This window comes from Lissotriton vulgaris, chromosome 7, assembly GCF_964263255.1.
Source record: "Lissotriton vulgaris chromosome 7, aLisVul1.2, whole genome shotgun sequence".
NCBI lineage: Eukaryota > Metazoa > Chordata > Amphibia > Caudata > Salamandridae > Lissotriton > Lissotriton vulgaris.
In genome coordinates, this window is record NC_141695.1 from 1,091,890,623 (window position 1) to 1,091,912,652 (window position 22,030).

General features: G+C 43.6%; 1 protein-coding gene across 1 annotated transcript in view; it reads left to right on the forward strand.

Annotated features, from left to right (window-relative positions):
- The window catches only part of FSTL4 (follistatin like 4), a 2,088,981-nt gene that overhangs the window by 1,149,040 nt on the left and 917,911 nt on the right, over positions 1-22,030 (forward strand). The window contains exon 6 of the mRNA XM_086931534.1: positions 16,322-16,442. Within this exon, the coding sequence (XP_086787660.1) occupies positions 16,322-16,442 (121 nt within the window). The remainder of the gene's footprint in view (positions 1-16,321; positions 16,443-22,030) is intronic.

A 22,030-nucleotide genomic window follows, 5' to 3' on the forward strand; every position in this document is an offset into this window, starting at 1 on the left:
TTCCCCAGCAGCTCATGTGCAAATACTGACTATTGATAACTGAGTAATAAGGGTACCAGCAGCTCCACTATCATTCCTACTGGACTACGACTTTCTTGTGCAGAGTGCCAGGCATCACCGTTGCAAGCTTGAAAACCATGCCACCATCTTGAAACAGTATTCTGCATATTTGTCATTTTTTACTAATCCAAGATGGAAGACCAGGGCAAACCTTTATTATTATTTTTTTTAGCACATGCCTCCACTTTTATTTGCCATATTTTTTATCTTTGTTTAAGTCTGGCCTATCAGAGATTAGATAGCCTCAGTGGACATTCGGGCTTCATTGTAGCTTGCTTCAAGAGTTATGAATTACACTAGTGGACTGATGCACCAGATACTCAACCTGTGTCTTTTATGCCACATCTGTTTAAACTCTCCTCCTTCCTAGTGTACCTGTGTGTGCGCAATGTGCCTGTATGAGCGCAGGACAGCCACCTTGTTTTGCGAATGCATTTGGAGTAATGTGCAGCCACGGTCGGTAGTGGGTGTACCTGCAGGGTGGTGACGTGGGGAGGGGGAGGGCCAGGGTGGGGGGGGGGTAGTAATGTATGGATTACGGAGATTTACAGCTAAGTAAACATATAAATAAATAAAAAGAATTTCGTTGCGCGCATTTCATCCCCAAATGCTATACAGTGCGCACAACGAAATTCGTTTTATTTATTTATACATTTACTTACCTGTAAAGCTCCATAATCCATACATTACTACCCCCACTTTGCCCCTCCCCACATCACCGCCCTGCAGGTACACCCACTACCGACCGCGGCTGGTGGTGTGAATATGTGATTGCAGGATTAACAACAACTTTTGTGAGTACAGGAGAAGTGGTCTACAGGTTGAAAGTTGTGATAGGGTGAGTGCAGAGTGATGCATGTGCCTGTAGGAGTGTAGTATGAGGGCTGTCCCCATTTGAGGGCAAAAGAGTGAGAATGAACCCTGCATGGTATGTCTTTGTGTGCATGCATTTTACAAGTGCTAATCCCATTGGCTTTGGGAATCTTTTTATAGGTATTGATTTGACTTACTAAAAGGCAGTACAAGGAGTTGAAATACAATGGTGTATATATGAGAATGGTAGTGAGTTTGATATAACAGATGTAGTCACTGTTGAAGGGGGTGGTGGAGTGTTGGAGGCAGTTGACAGACTGAGAGGTCACATTAGTGAGGAGGCCCAGTTACACTGCACTGGGGCCCCTGAAACCAGTCTACCCCACTGCTTATGACAGCCAGATTAAAAGCCAGGAAACATCAGCGCTGTCCGGTTCTATGCTCCAACAAATGACACCGAGGAAACAGTCAAGAACATATTATCGCAATAGATGTAAGCTTAACTTGAAGCCATGCCAAACCACAACCTGAAGATTGTAATAGGAAACGTGAATGCTAAGGTGGGAAATGACAACACAAACCATGACAGAACCAAAGGAAAAAAAAAAGTTGTGGAATAATGAACGGCAATGACGAAAGGCTGTTGGAATGTTGCACAACAAATGATCTGGTCTTAGGAGGTACTCTTCTGCTACTGTGATGTTCACTAACTAACTTGGTGCTCACCCATTGACAGAGACAGAAACTAAATTGACCACCTGATGATAAGCGGCACCTGGAGATGCTCACTGCAAGATGTCAGAGTGAGGAGGGTAGTGGGCATTGACAGTGATCATCCTCTAGTTGTAGCGTCCTGCAAATGACTATGCCATAGATGGAACATAATATTACATTTGTTTATTCTTCAGCATGTAAATCTGAAGTCCATATTCTAAAGCAGTCTTCATCACATTTCAATCTAGCACCTACGTCATAGATGAACGGAGTCCATCTGGAGCCTAAAAGGTTCCTTCATTGCTAACTTGCAAGACACTACACTAGTGACCACTCTTGTGAAGCTGAATTCAGAAAAACAGAACATGAAACATCAGGACAACAGTACTTCAATGTGGCCAAATTTCAGGACCCCAGGACCAAGAAGGGATTTCTCTTACAAACCAAAATGAGGTTTCATCTCCTGGCAGACATGGAAGAACAGTCTGAGCCAGCTGCAGGTGCAGTCAACAAAAATTAGAAGTTGCACAAAAGACTGAGATAGAGGCATTAGATGGACCTTATTCTCCACACCAGAGGACCTTGACAATTCGGATGGCCTAGCCTTGCTCTCTTAAACACACCAGCAAATGCAAAAAACTGTGTTTTGCTTATCCATTTATGAACAGCTTGTGGGCCTTAAGATGAATAACAAGAAATCAAAAGGTATGCCACTCAACATCCCAAATCCCTCACCAATCAAGGTGGATGGAGAGGCACTAGCCATGACTGAGGAGCTCATCTACCTAGGCAGTACTCTGACACATGATGAAGGAGCAGGCAGTGACATCAAGAGCAGACTGAACAAGGCTAGGAATGCCTTCAGGATTCTGACTAATGTGTGTAAGTCATCTCAGTACTGCACTAAAACAATACGGAGGCTTTACCAGAGCAACGTTGTGTCCACACTCTTGTATGGCTCAGAATGCTTGCAGATGATGAAGAGTGGCATCACTAAACTGTCAGCCTTCCGCACCAGTAACCTGAGAAGACCTTTGTGTATTTTCTGGCCACTAACCATCTTCAACAAAGAACTGCTCACCAGATGTAGGCAAAAGAGCATGCACATTATAATTATTAGAAAAAGATGGCAATAGATAGGAAACACCATCAGCCAGTCAGAACCCACCACTCTAGTCAGGGTAAGCAGGATATACAACAATAACTACCTGTGCTCACCCTCTGTTAGCTTTGCGCAGAGCAGGCAGGCTTATCAACAGAAGAAATATGTAAAGTATTTTTGCAACAGAGGGCAAGCCAGCAAACCCTTGGAGAACACTTAGGAAGAGCACATCAGTAGGTAGCAGGCAGCAGATCAGCAACACAAGGCAGGTCACAATGTGGCAGTCCCTCCTGCAACCCAACAAGCATTTGCAGGCAGTGCAATCGGCAGAGTGGCAGTCCCTCCTGGCAACACAACAGTTTCTTCTGGCAATGTGCAGGTGTAGATCCAGTGATATCTGGTTACACGTCCGAAAATGTCTGATTAGATGGGGCCAGTGCTCCAGTACTTATACCCTAGATCGCCTTTGAAGTGGAGGTGACTTTAAAGGAAAGTCTTCGAAGTGCACAGGGTCCTTTTTCACCCCAGTCCTGTTTGCCAGGTTACTCTGGGGGATTGATAGTGCTTTGTGTAAGGGCGGGACACAACCTATTTAAGTGTATGTGTCAGCTCATTCCCTTCTCTCCTGCCCAGGAAGACCCATCAGAATGCAGATGTATGCAGATGCAGCTGAGTGTCCTGTGCCTGTGGCTGTCTAGCTGGAATGCACAAAATATAGCTGTGACCCACACTCAGACGTGTATTGGAGACAGGCTGTAAGGCACACAAAGAGCAAGCAGAGAAATGCCCACTTTCTAAAAGTGGCACTCCTAAACTAACAATGCCAAATCAAACTTTTTACCAGTAAAGATAATTTGTCATTACCAATTGAAAGATATTAAATATCAAGCAGCTATTCCTCTACAGTCTGGAATTACATCTTAAAAGTATTTTAACGAACCCTCAACGATAACCTTTGAGAGGGTCGAGCCTCAAAGTAGGGTAAAAATAAATTTGGGTGTTTGTCACTACTAGTACAAGTAAGACATATGTATACATGTCCTATCTTTTATTAATATGGCACCATGCCCTTAGGGTCACTTAGGGCCTTCCTTAGGGGTAGCGTATGTATAATAAAAGGGGAGTTTAAGATTTGGCAAGTAGTTTTAAATGCCATATCATAGAGGCAGTAAACTGCACACATTGGCCCTGCAATGGCAGACCAGAGATAGGTTTGAAAGGCTACTTATGTAGGTGGCACAATCAGTGCTGCAGGTCCACTAGTACCATTTGAATTACAGGCCCTGAGTATATGGGATACCACTTTACATGCAGGGCTGGACTGGGAACCCAAAGCCGCCCTGGCAATTCCATCAGACCTGCCCCTGGTGGGGGTGCAAGTGTGAAGCACTGGTGTTTTTCTTACTGGGGGCTGATATTGCAGCACTGCTGCAAAACAGGTCCTGAGTAACAAAACCGTCCCCCACCCTTCCTGGCACCTGGGGAAATGACCAGTGCCAGTTAGAACCAGTCTGGCCTTGTTACTGGTAAATCAATATGCTAATCAGGTATACACCAATCACAAACATGTTTAGAGAGAAGCACATGCACTTTAGCACTGGTTAGCAGTGGTAAAGAGCTCAGAGTACTAAAGCCAACAAAAAGAGAATCAGCAAAACAGGAAGTAAAAGGCAAAACATCTGGAGAATCGCCAACCTAAGGATGAGAGTTCTAACACAGACAAAAGTGGAGGTCCTTTGTTGCTACCCTACATGCCAGTCAGCATAATGAGCAGTCAGGAAGTAAGACTCAGTGTAACAAAGTAAGAGCCTGATTTAGAATTTAGTGATTGGAACATTCTAAAGCAAATGTGAAGTATATCCTGCCCAGCATATTACTAGTGCCATAGGATATAATGCATTTGCAATATGGCAGACTGGATATTTGTCAAGTTTGTGATGCAGTAGCCCACCCCTCAAAAGTCTAAATCAAGCCCTACATTTTTTGACATCGCATAAGTGAACCCTATTTCTATGTAACTCTTAGACCTGACATCCTTAAGGAGGTATTTGCCCCCAACATTTTGCTTTTTACCTCCTGTTTTTGTTGATTCTTTTTGTTGGCCTTCGGAGTCTGAGCACCTTACCACTGCTAGTGCCTGTGTGTGCAGTTTACTGCCACTTCAATTTGGCATTTCAAAGTGCTTGCCAAACCTTACACTACCCTTGTATTACATATAGGTCACCTCTAATGTGGGCCCTAACTAACCCTAAGGGCAGGGTGTTATGTAAGTAAAAGGTAGGACATATTTTGCGTGTCCTGGAAGGGACAACCAGCCTATTTCATTTTTCACTACTGTGAGGCCTACTCCTCTCATAGGCTAGCATTGGGAATTCCTTAAAAAAGCTTAAGCTGTAATTCCTGATCAGAAAGGAAAAACTTTTTCATGTTTCATATATTTTGAATGGCAATGATAAATCCTCCTCACTGGTGAATTTGCATTTAACTTTACTGTTTTAGAAATGCCAGATTCAGAAAGTGGACATTTCTCAGCACTTAATGCTCTGTGTGCCTGACACCCTCCAATACATGCCTGGGTAGGTGACAGCTACACTTTGTGAAATCCCATACATCTGCATGGCCTTATCTGGGCAGGATGGAAGGGAGGGGCTACCACTTCACTTGAATAGGTGTTCTGTACCAACACAAAGGGTTGATTAGCCCCCATAGATAGCCTGGCAGACAGGACAGGTTGAAAACAATCCTTGTGCACTTTAGAGGTTTGCTTTGAAGTCACCGCCCCACATCAAAGGCACTTTTGGGTACGAGTACTGGTTCTCTGATGCCTAAAATAAAACACTTCTGGATCTTGAACTAAGCATCTATAAGCAGGACTGATGCTTAAAAGACCCATCTTTAGACTGCAGACTTGGAAGACCTGATTTTCTCTTGTGTTAGCCTGCTTTCTGCTGCTCTCTGACTCAGCTGAAGGTGAGCTGGACTCTGCCTTTACTCAAAGTGATCTCCAACGTCATGGTTGGTTTGCCCCCTGATGATTGAAACTCAGGGATATTGAAGTCTTTACCTCAGCTCCTGTGCCTGGCTCACTGGAAGTGGCCCAAGTAGTGGCAACACAAATTTTAATACATCAACTGTCTGTGTGTAACAGAACTAGTGCATCAATCAGCATACAGGAGTAAAATCGCTGCACCACAGCATGGTACTTTGCATCCAGAAATCAATGCATCAGACATCCTATCGCTGCCTCTGAAGCTTGGTGAGATCAACATATCCATTGAGCTGCATGGCAGAATCTGGCACATTACTTGACGCCTTGTTACTCCGACACCCCTCTTCGGAAGAGATGCATTGCCTTCACCATGTGGAGAAGATCAACTCATCTTGTTGTTTGAGACCAGGAAAGATACTTTGTTTACCGTGGCCTGCAGCTGGCTGGAGCCATCATGATTGTCCCGAATTTTTGACTTTGCCCCGGTCCAGCATGACCTAAAGTAACCTTTTTAGCGCTACCTGCTTCTAAGCACTTCGCTGCATTTAGTCCTTTAAAATTATAAATCTCAAATTCCATGCCTTGGACTTTTGTTGTTTTAGTCAGAATATAATAATCTATCTTTCTAAACCTGTGTGGAGTCTTTCTGTGGTGTATTCGCTGTGTTACTGTGTGAATATGTTGCACAAATACTTTAACCATTGCCTCTTCAGATAAGCACAGGTTATGTTTTAGCCTGTAGCTTACCCTGACTAGAGTGGTGGTTTCTGCCTGACCTCAGCCAACCAGGAATTCAATTTTTAACAGTAACCATCTAAATTTTACAACCATAGCCTAGCATGCATATTTTTAAAGGTCATTTGATAAGGAGTCATTGATAAATATGTGGCAAACCACCTTCTCCTTTTCCCTCCATGTATGGTCAGTGCTGACATATCCCATCAAACATCATCGTTCCTCTCATCCTTCTTCCATGAACTATCTTGCACCATTATTTTACATCCCTCAAACAACATATTTACAAACTGTAGATATGTTTACAGCAATTCAACAAAAAGCTTCCTCAAGTACACTCTAACTATTCATAACCACATCACATGTATTTTGTATTTCGAACATAGACATTCAAAAGGGTAACCATGGACATAAAGTCATCCTTAGATTTCCTTTAGCATCCTTCTCCTTTATAATGCAAGAAATTAAATTCTCTCTTCTAATTGCAGCTCTCGTATCAGATTGAATGGTGAAATGATATGTAAAACTGTACTCCATTAATAATGAGATTAGGAGCTTTCTAAGTCACTTCTGACTTTGAAAGGCTGTTCTAATTAAATACAGAATGGGACTCCATAGCACAGTGTTATATTAATTCAGCTTTTTCTCATCTTCTGGCTTCTCATGTTATTGCTGGTTCCCAGTAGCTCTTTTCAAATAATGTAATACTTTTTAAACTTAGCCAGGAGATTGGTTAGTGCTTTGCTATTAAACTGCCACATTATCAACTCTACGGCTTTAACTCTGTAGTTGTAGATTTTCTACCACATATACAAAATCAATTAGAATTGCGTGAAAAGTGTTATTTACATCTTGGCTCTGTTTGCATCAAGGGCTGGATGTACAACACTTTTTCTGGTCATAAACGGCCCAATACGCATAGTTGGACTATTTGCGACTGGAAAAATGATTTTTCAAATGTGCAAAATCCAAAATGCGATTCAGTAACTTGTTACCGAATTGCAATTTGCATTTACGAGTCAGTATTTGGAAGGGGCGTGTTTTTGGCATCCTTTCCAAATACTGAATCGGTATGGTATATATTACTGCTTTGCGATCGAATTCCGATCCCAAAACAGTAATACTTTACGACCATTTTAAAAGTTGTGGTAAGCCATTCGCAAATGGGAAGGTGTTCTCTTGAGAATGTTGAAAAAATATTTTTTAAGAACAGGATATGGCCTCATGGACCACTGCCTACTCTTAAAAAATTAAAATTCATTGTTAAAATGTTGGCTTTTTAAAAGCATCCTGTTTTCCTTCAAGGAAAACTGGTTGCATTTTAAAAAACTAAAAAGATTGCTTCATTAACAAGCAATCAAAATGTTGTCTTTGACGCTGCTAACCTCAGGAGGCCACCATCCCTGTCATGGCTGCGATTCCTAATGGGTCACAAATTGCGGCCTACCTCATTAATAATAATGAAGTATATCGATTTGCGAATAACTACGAATCACTATTTAGAAACAAAGGGCCACTTGTACCAACACTGGAAATAGAGATTACGTAATTGAGATTTTCTCTGATTCGCAATTAGGTGCTCTCTATTCCTAATGCATGAAACTCAATGTGTGATTCCTAGTGGGTCACACGTTGACCTACCTCATGAATATTAATAAGGTAGGTCGCAATTTACGATCCATTAGGAATCGCTAAAATCATGGGGATGGTGGCCTGCTGTGGTCAGCAGACCACCATGACTACTTTTTTAATAAAGCATCTCTTTTTCAGTGCAACCCGTTTTCCTTAAAGGAAGACCAGTACTGGTGAATCGCCACACTCTGCAAGACACTTATTGATTGATTGAAAGTAGAACTAGAGCCACCCTTCAGTCTTCCCCCCTTTTACTTCCTCAGTAGCTGCAAACAACTAATCCCTTTTTTCCTTTCAGTCTGTTCATTTGCGATCACTTTCATTTTAAGGTCTTAATTTACTATTTTTGGATCCATGCCTATATATAGTTACCAATTTTTGCATAAGGAAAAAAAAAGACAAGCTATCAACAAAATCAAATGGAAAGCTTGGGGGAAAAAGCTCTGAAAGGGATAAACCTAGAGGGCAAAATTTCGGTTTGGCTACAAGATACCGAATTGAGGGCCTCATTTATGCGGCATCAGAAAAGGGCAAGAATGCACCGCATCTATCAGATAAAGTCCATTCCTGTCCTTTTCCCCTGCGCCGGTGCACAATGGGCTGCCGTGCGCCAACGCAGGCAACTTTGCACCATGGTGCAATGGCTCCTGCGTTGCAGGGATGATTATTTTTGTGCAGGAAACAATCACAAGAGGTTTTTTCCATAATGCAGAACACATAGAAAAAGGAAAAATGAGGAGAAATAAAGATGTTTCTCCTCGTTGTCTCTCGCTTATGCCTCCCCTGAGGAGGGGTACGTTTTTGGTGCTGCCTCAGAGTTACGATTTCTCATAAATCTGGGGCAGTGTCAAAAAGCCATGGATGTTGCTGGGAACGCCCCCAGCAACACCCATTGCATGCCCCTTTAACACAGAAAATATTTGTTAAAGGGAACGATATTTACGTGGCAGCATTAAGCTAAAAAAGTGGCTTAGTGCTGCCTCGTAAATATGGAGTAGGCTCCTGCACCACAGAATGTCACAAAAAGTGACGTTCCGGAGGCGTAAGGAGACTCCTAAATGAGGCTCATAGTTTGCAGGTGCTTCCAGTCAACCCGAGGTAAGTAGTATGGCTCATTGACCCATTAGTGCCCTCCAAATAGATCAAGGATGTCCCACAAGGGTTAATGAAAGGAAGAAGCAAACACTTCTACACATTTCTACAACTAGAATGTTTTTCAGTGAATAGTACTTGAAGAGCATGAGATCCTCACACCCTCAGGCAGAGGAAAGACAATCCATGCTAACAAGACCTCCCCTGTCCCCATAATGCTATTAGTGTTGGAAATACCTGAATCTGCCTTCTGATGACAGATTTTAGCAGACTTATTAATACGCATTGTAAGAAGGTTGATTATAATTTGGGGTGGGAACTGCCCACCTCAGGAAATAATAACACTTTTTGTCACTGTGGACTCTAAGTCACTAAATTAGCCTCAGTTCAGAACTCTGGTAGCTTTGGCAGAGAGCAGGCAAGCCTAAATTATAGAAATGGGTAAAGTATTTATGCAGTACCAAAGCAGTTATAAAGTAAAAACACCAAGCAATAAAAATGCTAAACTAAATTGTAAAACTGTAGAAAAATGTAATAAACAAAATCACAGCCAAATGAAAAAAAACAATAATGGCAAAGGGAGATATACATTTTTAAAGTTTTATGTAGAAATAGCGAAATAGTGTCACAAAGCACTACACATCAATGCTGGCCTAAAGAAGTTGTAGACTAAGACCTAAGCGAGAATAGAGGCTGACCATGATGGAGCCCTGATCGAAAATACCAAATGGATTGGTCCCAATGAGCATTCTGGAAATCAAAAAGTTTCTAAGTGCCACTTTAGAAAGGGACTTTGTGACTTTTTTGAAGAAAAGTTCTAGAATTTCTTCTAAAACCAAATGCAGAAAAGGACCTTGTCAATCCTCTCTGAGCAGGCCGCAACTAAAATATTAGTCGCCACCCTGGTGCAAAAGGCCATGTACTGAAGAACATTAGATCATTATTATTATTATTATTATTGCATTTATTGAGCGCACATCTACCCGGAGGTTTCCCGGCGCTTGCCTTGGGAACCCGTCCTGGCTTTTCCCTGTGAGATAGCCCCTACAGGGTGTCCCCAAGGTGAAAGCCAGGCATCCCGCCGCAGGGGGGCCGTTGTGGAGATTAAGCAAGCTTAATGCCCAGAGTTGCAGAGTGAGATCCCATGATTAGAGCAGGCACCGAAGCGAGAATTATCGAGTCCGTGGACATTTGAGCTCAAGACCCTGCCGCGTCGGGAATTGAACCCTGGTCCCGGATCTGACCTCAGCTTCCGGGTCTGCCTGCTCTACACCGTGAGCCACACTTCTCCATCCGAAGCACTGAAGATTTCTTGCAGAAAATGTCCCAGAATTTTCTTTCAGAGATGTAGGGAATGCTGTGCAGGGCGGCTCTGAAATACAACCCAATGCCATGGAACCACAAGTTGGATACTGTATATGGCATGGCTTGCTTAAGCCATGAAGGCAAACTTTTCAAAAGGTTTCACATTTTCTTCTGATGCCCAAACAACAAAATGAGTACACTTCTAAGGCACTCAGAACACCAGGAGAAGGAACTTAGAGCCTGATTACAATGTCAGTGTGTCACAAACCGAAGGCTCCTTGGTGTCGGACCCACTGACATCTGCCCCTGCGGTTCACCACCGCATTATGAAGCAGTGGGCGGAGGCATCCGGTGGAGGGGGCATCCGTTGCACTTTCAATGGGCTCAAGGAGACCATCGGTGCATCGGAGGGTCAGTAATCCATACAATGAGGGCAGTGCCAGCTCAGGCACCTCCGTAGGGATTGCAATGTCCCTTTCCACCTGCCCTTTCATGGCGGCTCACCCGTCTTGAAAAGGAAGGCAGAAGGGGGCTTTGGGGGCCCATAGCAGGGCCCCTTCCCCCCTAGCCCTACGCTATGGAGCCTGAGGGGCACCTATGGTGCCCCCCTAAACATCTCTGCACCGTGGTGCCTGCCACATAGTGCAGGGATGTATATAATGTGTTTATTTTCTATTGGGGCGTGTGCTGCAGCCCTCAGCAAACGCCGCAATAAGAAATATGCACATTGCAACCGCCATGAAGGCGGTCGCACCGTATTTAGGGCATTTGGCCCACCGAATTCTAGTCGGGCGCTTCTGCTTCTGCTATGGTGCCTGTCAGACAAAAGTCCCACTAGCATTGTAATCAGGCCCTTAGAAACTATCATGTCGTCAGGCAACCGTAAAGTCCAGTCCAGTCCCCGTTTTTACCAGTCAGCTAGTCACTTTAGGAAAAAGACCTCATGCAGCTACTTGTTGTGTTCCTGTAGCCACAGAGGAGGTCAGTCAATTTACCCTTGGAGTCAATATCTTTGTTGTGGGTACAAGGGGTAGCATCTCCAGTCCTTCAAGGCTCCTGTCAGGGCACAGGAAGAAGGTCCAGTCTTCTTCTGATGTTCCGCGTGTCCTTAAAAGGTTTTTGGGTGAGTGCCTAGGAGTGCCACCTTTATTACAGGCACCTGCCAGTGGGTGGTGCTGACTCCTGTTTCTTCTCCAAACTATAGGGTAAAAGTTTCCTAGTGCCTCCCTGCCAATTTTGCAGCAGTTACTGTTTACTGCTGCAAACGATCCTACAGTGCACCCTCTTTCCAAATTCCAATGTGAGAAAACACTTCTCCCCTTATGCAGAGCTTGTATGTCCACTAAGAGGCGTGGCCAGGGCAATGAGCACTCTCCTCCTCTGTGGTCACTCTAAACCGATTCTGGGAGTACCTTGCCTTTCACTAGATTTGGTGCCAGCTTGGTTGGTGGGACAATAGTTTGGGAACCACAAAACATCCACTTGTGAATGGGCAGGGCCCTATGAAGTAAATGAAGTTATCGGCCTACCTCAAGTGGTCTTCCTGCCAGGGTAAGAAAACTCCATCCCCACTCTCATGATTTTTTTGTCCTTGCTCTGGGAGCAGTTTCCACTCATTTGAGCCACATACAGGCTGGGAAGTGGCTGGAAATCTAATGCAAATTAGCCTCCAGCAGCTTCAAGCAGGGTAATGTAAAATTTTAAAAGTTACATTTGCCATATAATTCTTAAAAATCCAACTTCACTATTAGATTGAATTTTTGTTAAATATAAAAATGATAGTATCAAAGAAGAGGGTTAACCCAATAAAGTCGCTGGGACCTGGGTATCTAGCGTTATGAGTAAAGGGGTCCCAGTGAGGGAGAAGAACGTATTATTTAGAAACAACTTAATTAAATCCAGTGAACAAAGAATACATCTATAATGTTTAATTCACATTATAGGAAAAAAAGGCAACGATAAGCAAATATACAAATTGTCGTTGTATTAGTGCCCCTGGGGGTAAGGGGGAAGTGAAGTTGTGAGGGTAGGGTAGGGGGGAATTCGTGACAATAAAAACACGTATCTATCAAACATTAGTATGAGTTCAATGTCAGATATACAGTGAGGCGATCATAAATCAACACAGTGGTTCCAAATACACATGCCCCAATGTCCATACTATACAAGCATTGTGGGTAGGAGGAGGCTGTGTTTGAAGACAAGGAAGCGTGTCGACGTTTCGACCCTGTTAGAGCAGGAATGGTTGGGATCCTTGCACGTGGGTCTTCATCAGGACGGGGGTAGTGGGGCATACAACCTGAATAAATCAGTGTTGAGGACTAGTAATCAGGAAGAAAGTCGGTGACGGATATTCAATCTTGATAAATAAAGTCCAGTATCCCAAGGGGATGGGGCAGAGGATCCGAGCACTGGACGGGGAAGAACCACTCTACGTATCGAATTGCGTGGAGGTTCTTGCTGTCCCCGGTGTTAAAAGGATTACGTCCGATTGAGAAATTTCTCCTCGAGGTTTCCAGAGAGAGACGCCGATTCTTTTTCAACCGGATACGTATCCAGATTTAATCGGACGTAATGCTTTTAACACCAACATATCTGTAAAATAAGTTCGGACTACCCCCGTCCTGATGAAGACCCACGTGCAAGGATCCCAACCATTCCTGCTCTAACAGGGTCGAAACATGGGAAATCCTTGTCTTCACATGCAGACCTCATCTGTGAGACAATGTACTCTAGTTTGCCCACAGGCACATCTCAATAAGCAGACAAGGTTAAGTGGCATATTCTTTTCCAAAGTCAGACTTCTTTCCCCAGCTCTGGACACCCTCTTACAAAAAGGCTAACAAACAAAAGAGGCAATGACAGCTCCCAGTGTCAAAGAGCCATGCCACAATCCACATATTGACAAGTGGATGCTTCCTTCCTGTGCTTTACAGCAGTTGAACTGGCAGGAAATTGTCCACTTCTTCCTGAGGTCCATTGGACCTCTTAGGTTTCTCACAGTGGTGTGCTACAAATTCTGATTGCAAACACCCTCCTTCCACTCTTAATTCCACCATCTCATGGGTGTACCCCAAGACTGCAAAGGTACCTGACAGCCCAGTATTTCTAGGGTAGACACATCGTCCACTCTTGAGGGCGACACACACATCTGTGTCATGTAGGAGTCAGCTTAGCCCAGATCTCCTGTTGCTTTGACAATGCGGGCAGCACCTCCTGGCCTGAAGTGGTCTCAACAGTGTGATGTTTTTTGCCACCATTTCACATTTTAAACTTATCCTACAGATAAATTGGTTTGTCGTTATTTCAAAGCCTAATCATTAATGCTGATCATAAAGATGCTTTGTGCTTTGAATGGAAACCATCTGAGCCTAGTCTATACTGGAGTTTATGGTTGTTTTCCTAACTGTTGGAGCTCTGTCTGGCTGCTTCACAGAGGAAAGCCTCTAACGGAGAAGTGTGAACACCAGGATTACTTGTATGATGTCATTCATTTGGATGAACGGATCCATAGACTTGACTAGGATTAGGTGGCAATTAGCACTTTCAGCATTGATATTAATATCAGTCAGTAAGTTAAAGAAATGTTTAATTAGAACAATGGTCTTTAAACCACACAATCACACATACGATCATAGTTAGCTTGCCATCTTGGATTAAGGCAAGAGATTTGGCATTGCGCGCAGTATCTTAGTTATGTTTTGTCAGTGTCCCAGCGACGGCTCGTGGAGGGAGTTACGGTGGGGCAGGAGGGTGGGGAGGGGGAGGGGTAGGGTGGAGGTTGCTAAAAACCGGCATATGGATAATTGCAGGTAAGTAAACAATTTAATTAATAAAACGAATTTCGTAGTGCGCCTTGCATCGCAAAATGCAATGCAGTGCGAGCTACGAAATTCGTTTTATTAATTAAATTGTTTACTTACCTGCAATTATCCATATGCCGGTTTTTAGCAACCTCCACCCTGCCCCTCCTCCTCCCCACCCTCCTGCCCCACTGTAACTCCCTCCACGAGCCGTCGCTGCAGTGTCCATACTATTGCTGAGGTCCGGACTGGTAATGAGGAGCTTAGAATATGCCAGTTAATAATTGAGGCACGCATCTCAGCGACTCCGTCCCATGATAGCAGAGCTGCAGCTATAGCGCAGGGCATAATCATTTCAAGCAGAACATATGGGATATGAAGCCTATTCACGATGTTTAAAACACAAGTATTCAAATTACGTGGTACATACAAGGACAAATTATGGCATTTAATTGATTGATCAGGCGCATTTACAGGCACATGCATCAATATTGCTTTTTGCGATTCCTTAATTGCAAAAACGAAGGAATCGCAATTAAGGAATCGCAAAATGCAATGCATCAAGCAATCGCTGAAAAAATTGCGATTTCTTACTATTCCTTAATTGCGACTCGCAAATTGCGACTCGCAATTAAGGAATACCTCCCCATCCATTCCTATGGGCCTAAAGGCCCATAGGAATGAATGGGACAACATTCTCAATTTGCGATTAGCAATTAGCGAATCGCTAATGCAGAATGCGATTTCAAGGGTGCAGGGGTGTCCAAAGGACACCCTGTTGCACCCCTGAAATCAACCTATGCACATATGTTGTGCACACACATGCCCTAAGGGCATTTGTGTGCACAACATGAAACTTTGAAAAATGCACAAAAGTGCATTTTTCAAAGTTTTCGCAAATTACCATGAGGTTCAACCTCATGGTAATTTGCTTCCCCTAATTGCGAAATAGCAATTTTTTAAAGTTTCATGCATTTCATTTAAGGAATCGCAAAATGCGATTCTTTAAATGCAATCGCAATTTGAGAATTCACAAATATTTGCGAATTCTCAAATTGTGAGGGCCTTCAACCTTCATGCATTCCAAAAGCAGATTTTGCGATCGCAAACGGCCGATTTTTGCGATTCGCACCGTTTGCGATTGCAAAATCCTTTGATGCATGTGCCTGATAGTTCCCACAACACAGCCGTGTGTTCAAACCACTTATGTTTTTGCCACAGGTCTGAGATACCCTTTGCTACATACATTTGGTGATGCTGAGATAGAGGGCATGTGTAAAATACATGTCCCTGTAAAAAACAAGAGCTGATTCACAGAATCATTTATGAGTTGGAGAAGTAGTACTACAGGAGTCCTCTTTTATGTTCCTTTGTGAATCGTCCCAGAGCTTACACCTCCCTAGTATTAAAAGTGCAAAAAGGGCACAGTGCTTGTTGTTTGTACTAATTGTATATGAATATTGCCTGAAGAGTCCCATTCAAGTTCAAGTTCAAGTTCGAAAATGTGTATAGCGCACTACTCACCCAGAGGGTCTCAAGGCGCTTGAGGGAGGGGGGTGCTTTACTTGTCAAATATCCAAGTTTTTAGTTGTTTTCTGAAGGAGAGGTGGTTCTGTGTAAGGCAGAGGTCGGAGGGGAGAGAATTCCAGGTCTTGGCCGCTAAGTAGGAGAAGGATCGTCCCCCCATGGTGGATCTTTGGATGCGTGGAATAGCGGCGAGGGCTTGATTGGACGATCGTAGTTGGCGGGTGGGGGTGTAAAAGGACAGGCGCGTGTTGAGGCATTCGGGTCCTAGGTTGTAGAGGGCTTTGTGTGCGTGGGTGAGGAGACGGAACGTCTCCTCACCCACATCCACCTACTGTGGATGTTCTGGAGATAATTCACAAAGGCATGTAAGAGTACATAACAGAGTACTAGTGCACGTTAACTCTTTTTATACTTCAAATACCTTCTAATAGGGTCCAAATCAGCTAGGAGCAAAAACATATTATATGTAAGATGTCTTGTACTGATCACTTCAATATCATCATTATATCATCATTCATTATTATTTTGCTTTGTGTCCCTACCTCTCAGTTGGAAAAGCAGGAATCACTTGAAGAGGATTTCTTGGACTGCACCCCGGAAGACCTGCTCAGGTTCGACGACTACAACAGCGATGGCGTCCTGACTCTCCAAGAGCTCTACACTGCATTCCGTAAGTGGCCTCCCGCAGATACTCTGCTTCATTAAATGAAAAAGACAAATCTCTGTGGGCACCTCTAGCTGCTTCTTATTGTCCCTCGTGTACTTATGGAGGTTTTGAGCCAAGAGAGAACACTCCTACTGGCTGTAGAGGTCCTTTGGTTTATTGATGACGAAATATTTTATGAGCTACGTGATTCATATTGCAATAATTTTCTTTGCTTTCAATTTTTTTTCCATTTGTTTTATTTTGTGACATAATAAAAACGGTTGTAGTTTTATGTTTTGTAGTGCTGCCTCCTACCACAAATTGTAGCTTTCATTTTCTAAATGCAGTGGTTCAGGATGGTAATTCCTAGCAGTTTCGTCTGCAGCGGAAGCTGAAACCTAGTCTGTGCTAAAGCCGGCAAATGAAAATTAGAAGAATCAGAGCTAGAAAACAAAACAATCAATCATGCCGGGATTTAAATTGCGAGATGCCAACGTTTCTCATATGGATTTAAAGACGCATTGATATGCAATAGAAATGCACTTAATCTCGCGCCCTCTTACAGCCGTCTAGCGTGGCCATGATTTGAAGTAAAAAAGCGATATATATATTTTAAACAGGCCATTAGGTATATTGGGTGTTCTCTCGCGCGTGTTACCAGCTCCATGTGATGTCATTAATCACGGCATAAATGTGTGTCGATTTGGCAGTTGAAAATGTGAATCTTCAGCCCTCTAGGAAGTGAATGATAATAATTACGCTATTATTATTAATATTAGTAGTAGTAGTACAGGAATAATAGTAATAACAATAGGAAAAATCAGGATAATAATAATAATAACATTAATAGTAACAATGATAATTATTGTTATTATGTTCTTTTTTTATCGTTTCTGCTATATGGCTGTAGATATGAATTTGCATATGTATATGCCTACAATCGTTATCAATATTTTAATTATTAATATTGTTATGATTATTATTAATCACTATGCAATAATATTACCCAACCTTTGTTTATGAAACATTATACCTGCGAGGGTTGAAAAACATGCTTTATGTGTACTTTCCATTGACATCTGACTTGAATATGAAATCGGAGTGCAGACAGCACTCTGGAGATTTGGGATTTCGTTTTGCTGAAGTAGAAAAATATCAAAACATTATACGACCTTGGCGCACTGTAAATCATTTGGATTGAAGTTGCACTATCTTAAATCTACATGCCATCCGATCTTTGCATTGCTTTATTTTTAGTTTATGAATTGACCAATGTATATGTCTACTGTATGTTTATGGAAGTACATTTCCCAAAGTAAGCTAACATCACTTCTTCAGGCCTGGGTTACTTTATTTTTATTGGATAATACACTTAGCGGCACTATCCCGCTAAATGACCACTAATAATTTTATAGAGACATATTTTTATGCTGTTAGATGGTGATAAATAATATACAGGTTCCAGTAAAACGTTTGCAAATAAGAAAAATACGGGCAGTAAGACAATTTGGAAACCCCTTTTAAAACTGGATTTATCCATCTCAACTTGCATTCTTGCAAGAGAGTCTCACTAAGAAAACGCCACACTTTTGAACCCCCTCATTTAATTGGGTTACTTCAATTTGCTTGTGTTACAAATGGGGTTTGTGGTTGGCTAAGATATGCACCTAAGCCAGGTGGAACCCCCCACTCTAGTCAGGGGAAGGGAGTTACAAGATAACCCCTGCTCAACCCCTTGGTAGTTGGCAGAGCAGTCAGGCTTATTCTAGAGCCAATGTGTAAAGCATTTGGCAACACACACACACCAGTGACACACTAGGCACACCACAAAAAGTGACTTCACACAAGGTTATATAAAACATATTCTTTGTATTGCACATGAAACACATTAGACCATAATCACATAAATCACTGTGCGACAAGGCACTTCTCATGATGTCCCATAGATCATAAAATCACATTGCCAACCAGGCATTTATCATAATGTCACATGTTAGTGCACTTAAGTAAACACTTATAGGTTGCACAAGTTATAAAACTACCATCACTGCACATACAAGGCAAATCCTGGAATAATGCTTGTTATCCTGATTAAAACACATCAGGGCCTAGAATGCAGGTTAGGTCCTACATAACTCATGGCTGCTGAACATGCTATGCCAGTCCTGGGAATGTGAGGAGAAACAGCATGTATCACATCATCAGGGCATAGGCATCAAGCAGTTGGGTAATGCAGAACACAGCAGAATTACACTCAGCATATCCATCACACCTTAAGTTACCATAAGCAAGCCTGGTCACAGCTCCCTTGGCTTCTATTGCACCTGTTATGGTAGCCAGAGCCCTTTATTTAGGGCACAGAGACCTCTGGGCGTCTCCCAACCAGAGTCTAGTAGTCTCTGCTCCCTGACATGTAGGCTTCAGGGCAGCTGCCTGTCTACAACCGTGACTACAATAGTTTTAGGAAGATCTCATAGTGGGGGCCCAGTCCCACAGTAGGGGCCCGGCACTGGCTCATATCACAATGGCCACCATCAAACTAGTGTTCCCCCCCCCCAGCAGGTACACAGGGGTGAGAACATCAAGAACCTAGAAAGCAATCATGCAGGGAGACCGTGCAGCGTTCCATGCGTCGGGAGGTCAGCAAAAGGCAGCCGCTGACCCGGACAATACCTCTCGCCGTTGCAGCAGCCTGCCTCCATGGGGCTCTCTTGCAAACCACCGAGGAGGTGAAAGCACCTTCTCGGTGGAGTTCTTGGACCTTCTCCTTGGCATGAATTTCACCCAACACGCCCACAAAGCTACCCATGTTAAGGGGCACATTCTGGACCAAGTCTGGACCTCCAATATTGATATTACTCTCCCCCTAATTTCCTCTTGTTCTTGGTCTGATCATTCTCTTATCTCTTTCACCATGGCTTACACCCCCTCCATCTTACCATCTCCAGCCGGTAACCTCTCGGCTAGAAACTGGAAACGGGCTAACATGGAGGAATTTTACGCGCTGCTAAGAGCTTCTGCTCCCAATGAACAGGTCTCCATCTCTTGCCAGGCCTCTAGCCTCGAAAGCTGGCTAGAATTAGCCAGTGATAAGGTTGCCCCTCTGAAAAAAATAAAAATCAAACGCACCCACAATGCCCAACGCTGGTTCTCTGAGGATCTAAAAAAGGAAAAGCTGGCCCTCAGGCAGGCAGAGCGCCGTTAGCTGCGAGCTTATTCCCCTGATGAGAAAACGGCATACGTAGCCCTGTTAAGACACTACAAAAACTCTATTCTTCAGACTAAGTCGGCCTACTTCTCGCAAAAAATCACCAACTCATCCACAAAGCCCAAAGATATCTTCTCAATTGTCAATGAACTCACACAACCTGACCGGGTGACTGTTAAATCGGTCCCTTCGCAAACACTATGTGACTCACTGAACTCTTTGTTTATCAATAAAATTATTTCCATTAAAAATAATATTCCTACCCCCACTTCCCCCACCATCCCTCTCGCATCCTGTAAGAACCCACTCACGCTGGATCATATTCCCCTGATCTCTAAAGTTGAGTTCTTGACTCTTCTAAACAAAGTGGGATCTGGCTCGCCTAATGATTGTTGCCCCCCCCACACACATTCTGAAGGAAGCCTTTCTCGCCTGTCCTGATCCCCCGCTTTTACTTCTTAATAACTCCCTGAAAACAGGCATTGTTCCGGATACCTTTAAATGTATTAAACCTTTAATTAAACCTTTAAACCACTAACCACATGCTATTCCGGAAACAGATCAAAACCTGGTTGTTCTCTTCTATCTAACTCACTCCCACCTGCCTCGCTGTTACATCCGTGACATGTCCATAAGCGCTGGGACGCCCCGTTGCTGGGGTAGCCATGCGCTATACAAATAAAATTAACATAACATAACATAACAAATGCGCTGCAGTTGTCCCTATTTTGAAAAAACCCAATGCAGACCCCTCGGTACTGAGTAACTTTCGGCCCATTTCTTTGCACCCCTACCTCAGCAACATATTAGAGGCCCATGTTACAATCTGCCTCGGCTCATTTATTGAGCATTCCCAGTTTCTTGACCCCCGGCAGGCAGGTTTCAGGCCAGCGCACTTCACAGAATCTGTCATATTGGCTGTAATGCACAAGCTTAGGAGTGGAGCCGATAAAAACATCGCCCAGGCACTGGTGCTCCTGGATCTATCGGCGGCATTTGACACGGTCGATCATGAACTTCTGGTCGACAGTGTCAATAATGCTGGCATCCAGGGTCTGGCCCTTAAATGGATCAGATCCTTTTTACATCATCGCTTCCAGGCGGTCCGCTTGCCCACCTTCTCACCAGGGAAAACAAAACTGACCTGTGGGGTCCCTCAGGGCTCTGCTTTATCGCCCCTTCTATTTAATTTATATATGCAACCCCTGATTGTTTCCCTACGCAATAGCCTGGTCTCAATCTTTAATTATGCCGACGGCCCTCAGTTGGTATTCAATCTTGAATCCACCAATGCATCCAATATGAATTCCCAATCTACCATGATCTTTATTAGTGAATGAATGTACTCCAGTCAATTGAAACTCAATCCCAACAAGACAGAGCTTGTCCTGACTGGAGGGCCCACTAACCCCTGGAACTCTAGTTTCTGGACGCCATCCCTGGGCATTCCACCTCGCCCGCAGACTCTGTAAAAAGTCTTGGTGTTATCATTTGTAATGACCTGTCCATGAAACCACAAATCAATGATGTAGTCTCCTCGTGTTTCTTCCATCTCCGCAGAATTCGGAAAATCTGCAGGTTTTTGACCACGGACGCCCTCACACTTGTTATCATGTCCCTGGTCACCTCTCGCATTGATAATGTAAATGCTCTCTATGTTGGCATTCCAGCCTATCAGCTTCACCGCATACAACTTGTACAAAATCAGGCAGCTAGGCTCATTTTTCGCCAACCTAAGCACCAACACGTTACCCCCCTGCTGAAGAACCTCCACTGGCTACCGGTAACAAAACGTTGTGTTTTTAAACTTGGCTGTACCATCTTTAAGGCACTTGTAGGTCAAGGCCCTGTCTTCATTTCTTCCAGGATCCATCGGTATGTCCTTTCCTGTGATATTCGCTCCTCCCATCACAACCTGCTCACCATCCCCGGCTTCAAACGGAAAAAACATGGTGGCCTTAGGTTTTCCTCCTTGGCCCTCGCCTCTGGAACTCCCTTCCGAATGAGTTAAGACTAGTAACCAGCTACACCCTTTTCAGAACCCTTCCTAAAATGTTTCTGTTTTTGCAAGCCTATGAATAAGGCTCCACTAATCTTCTTTCCATAGTCCTTCCGCTCCTAGCGCCATGAAACTGCTTGGTGTCCGTGCGCTGTACAAATAATTTTAACATAACATAACATAACCAGGATGGGTCAGATTCACATGACTCTGCTGCCTGGTGTTGAGGCACTCAACTCCAGGCTTCTTCCCGTGCAGGTCCACTGCTCAGGTTCCACGAGGCTCCTTCCTGCAGCCACGCTATATCTCCTGTCTAGCCAAGCTGCTCCAGCGCAGCAGTCCAGCACTAAGAAAGGGAGCACAGGGCTGTGAATCAGCGTGCACCACGTGTGGCTGCAAGAATCG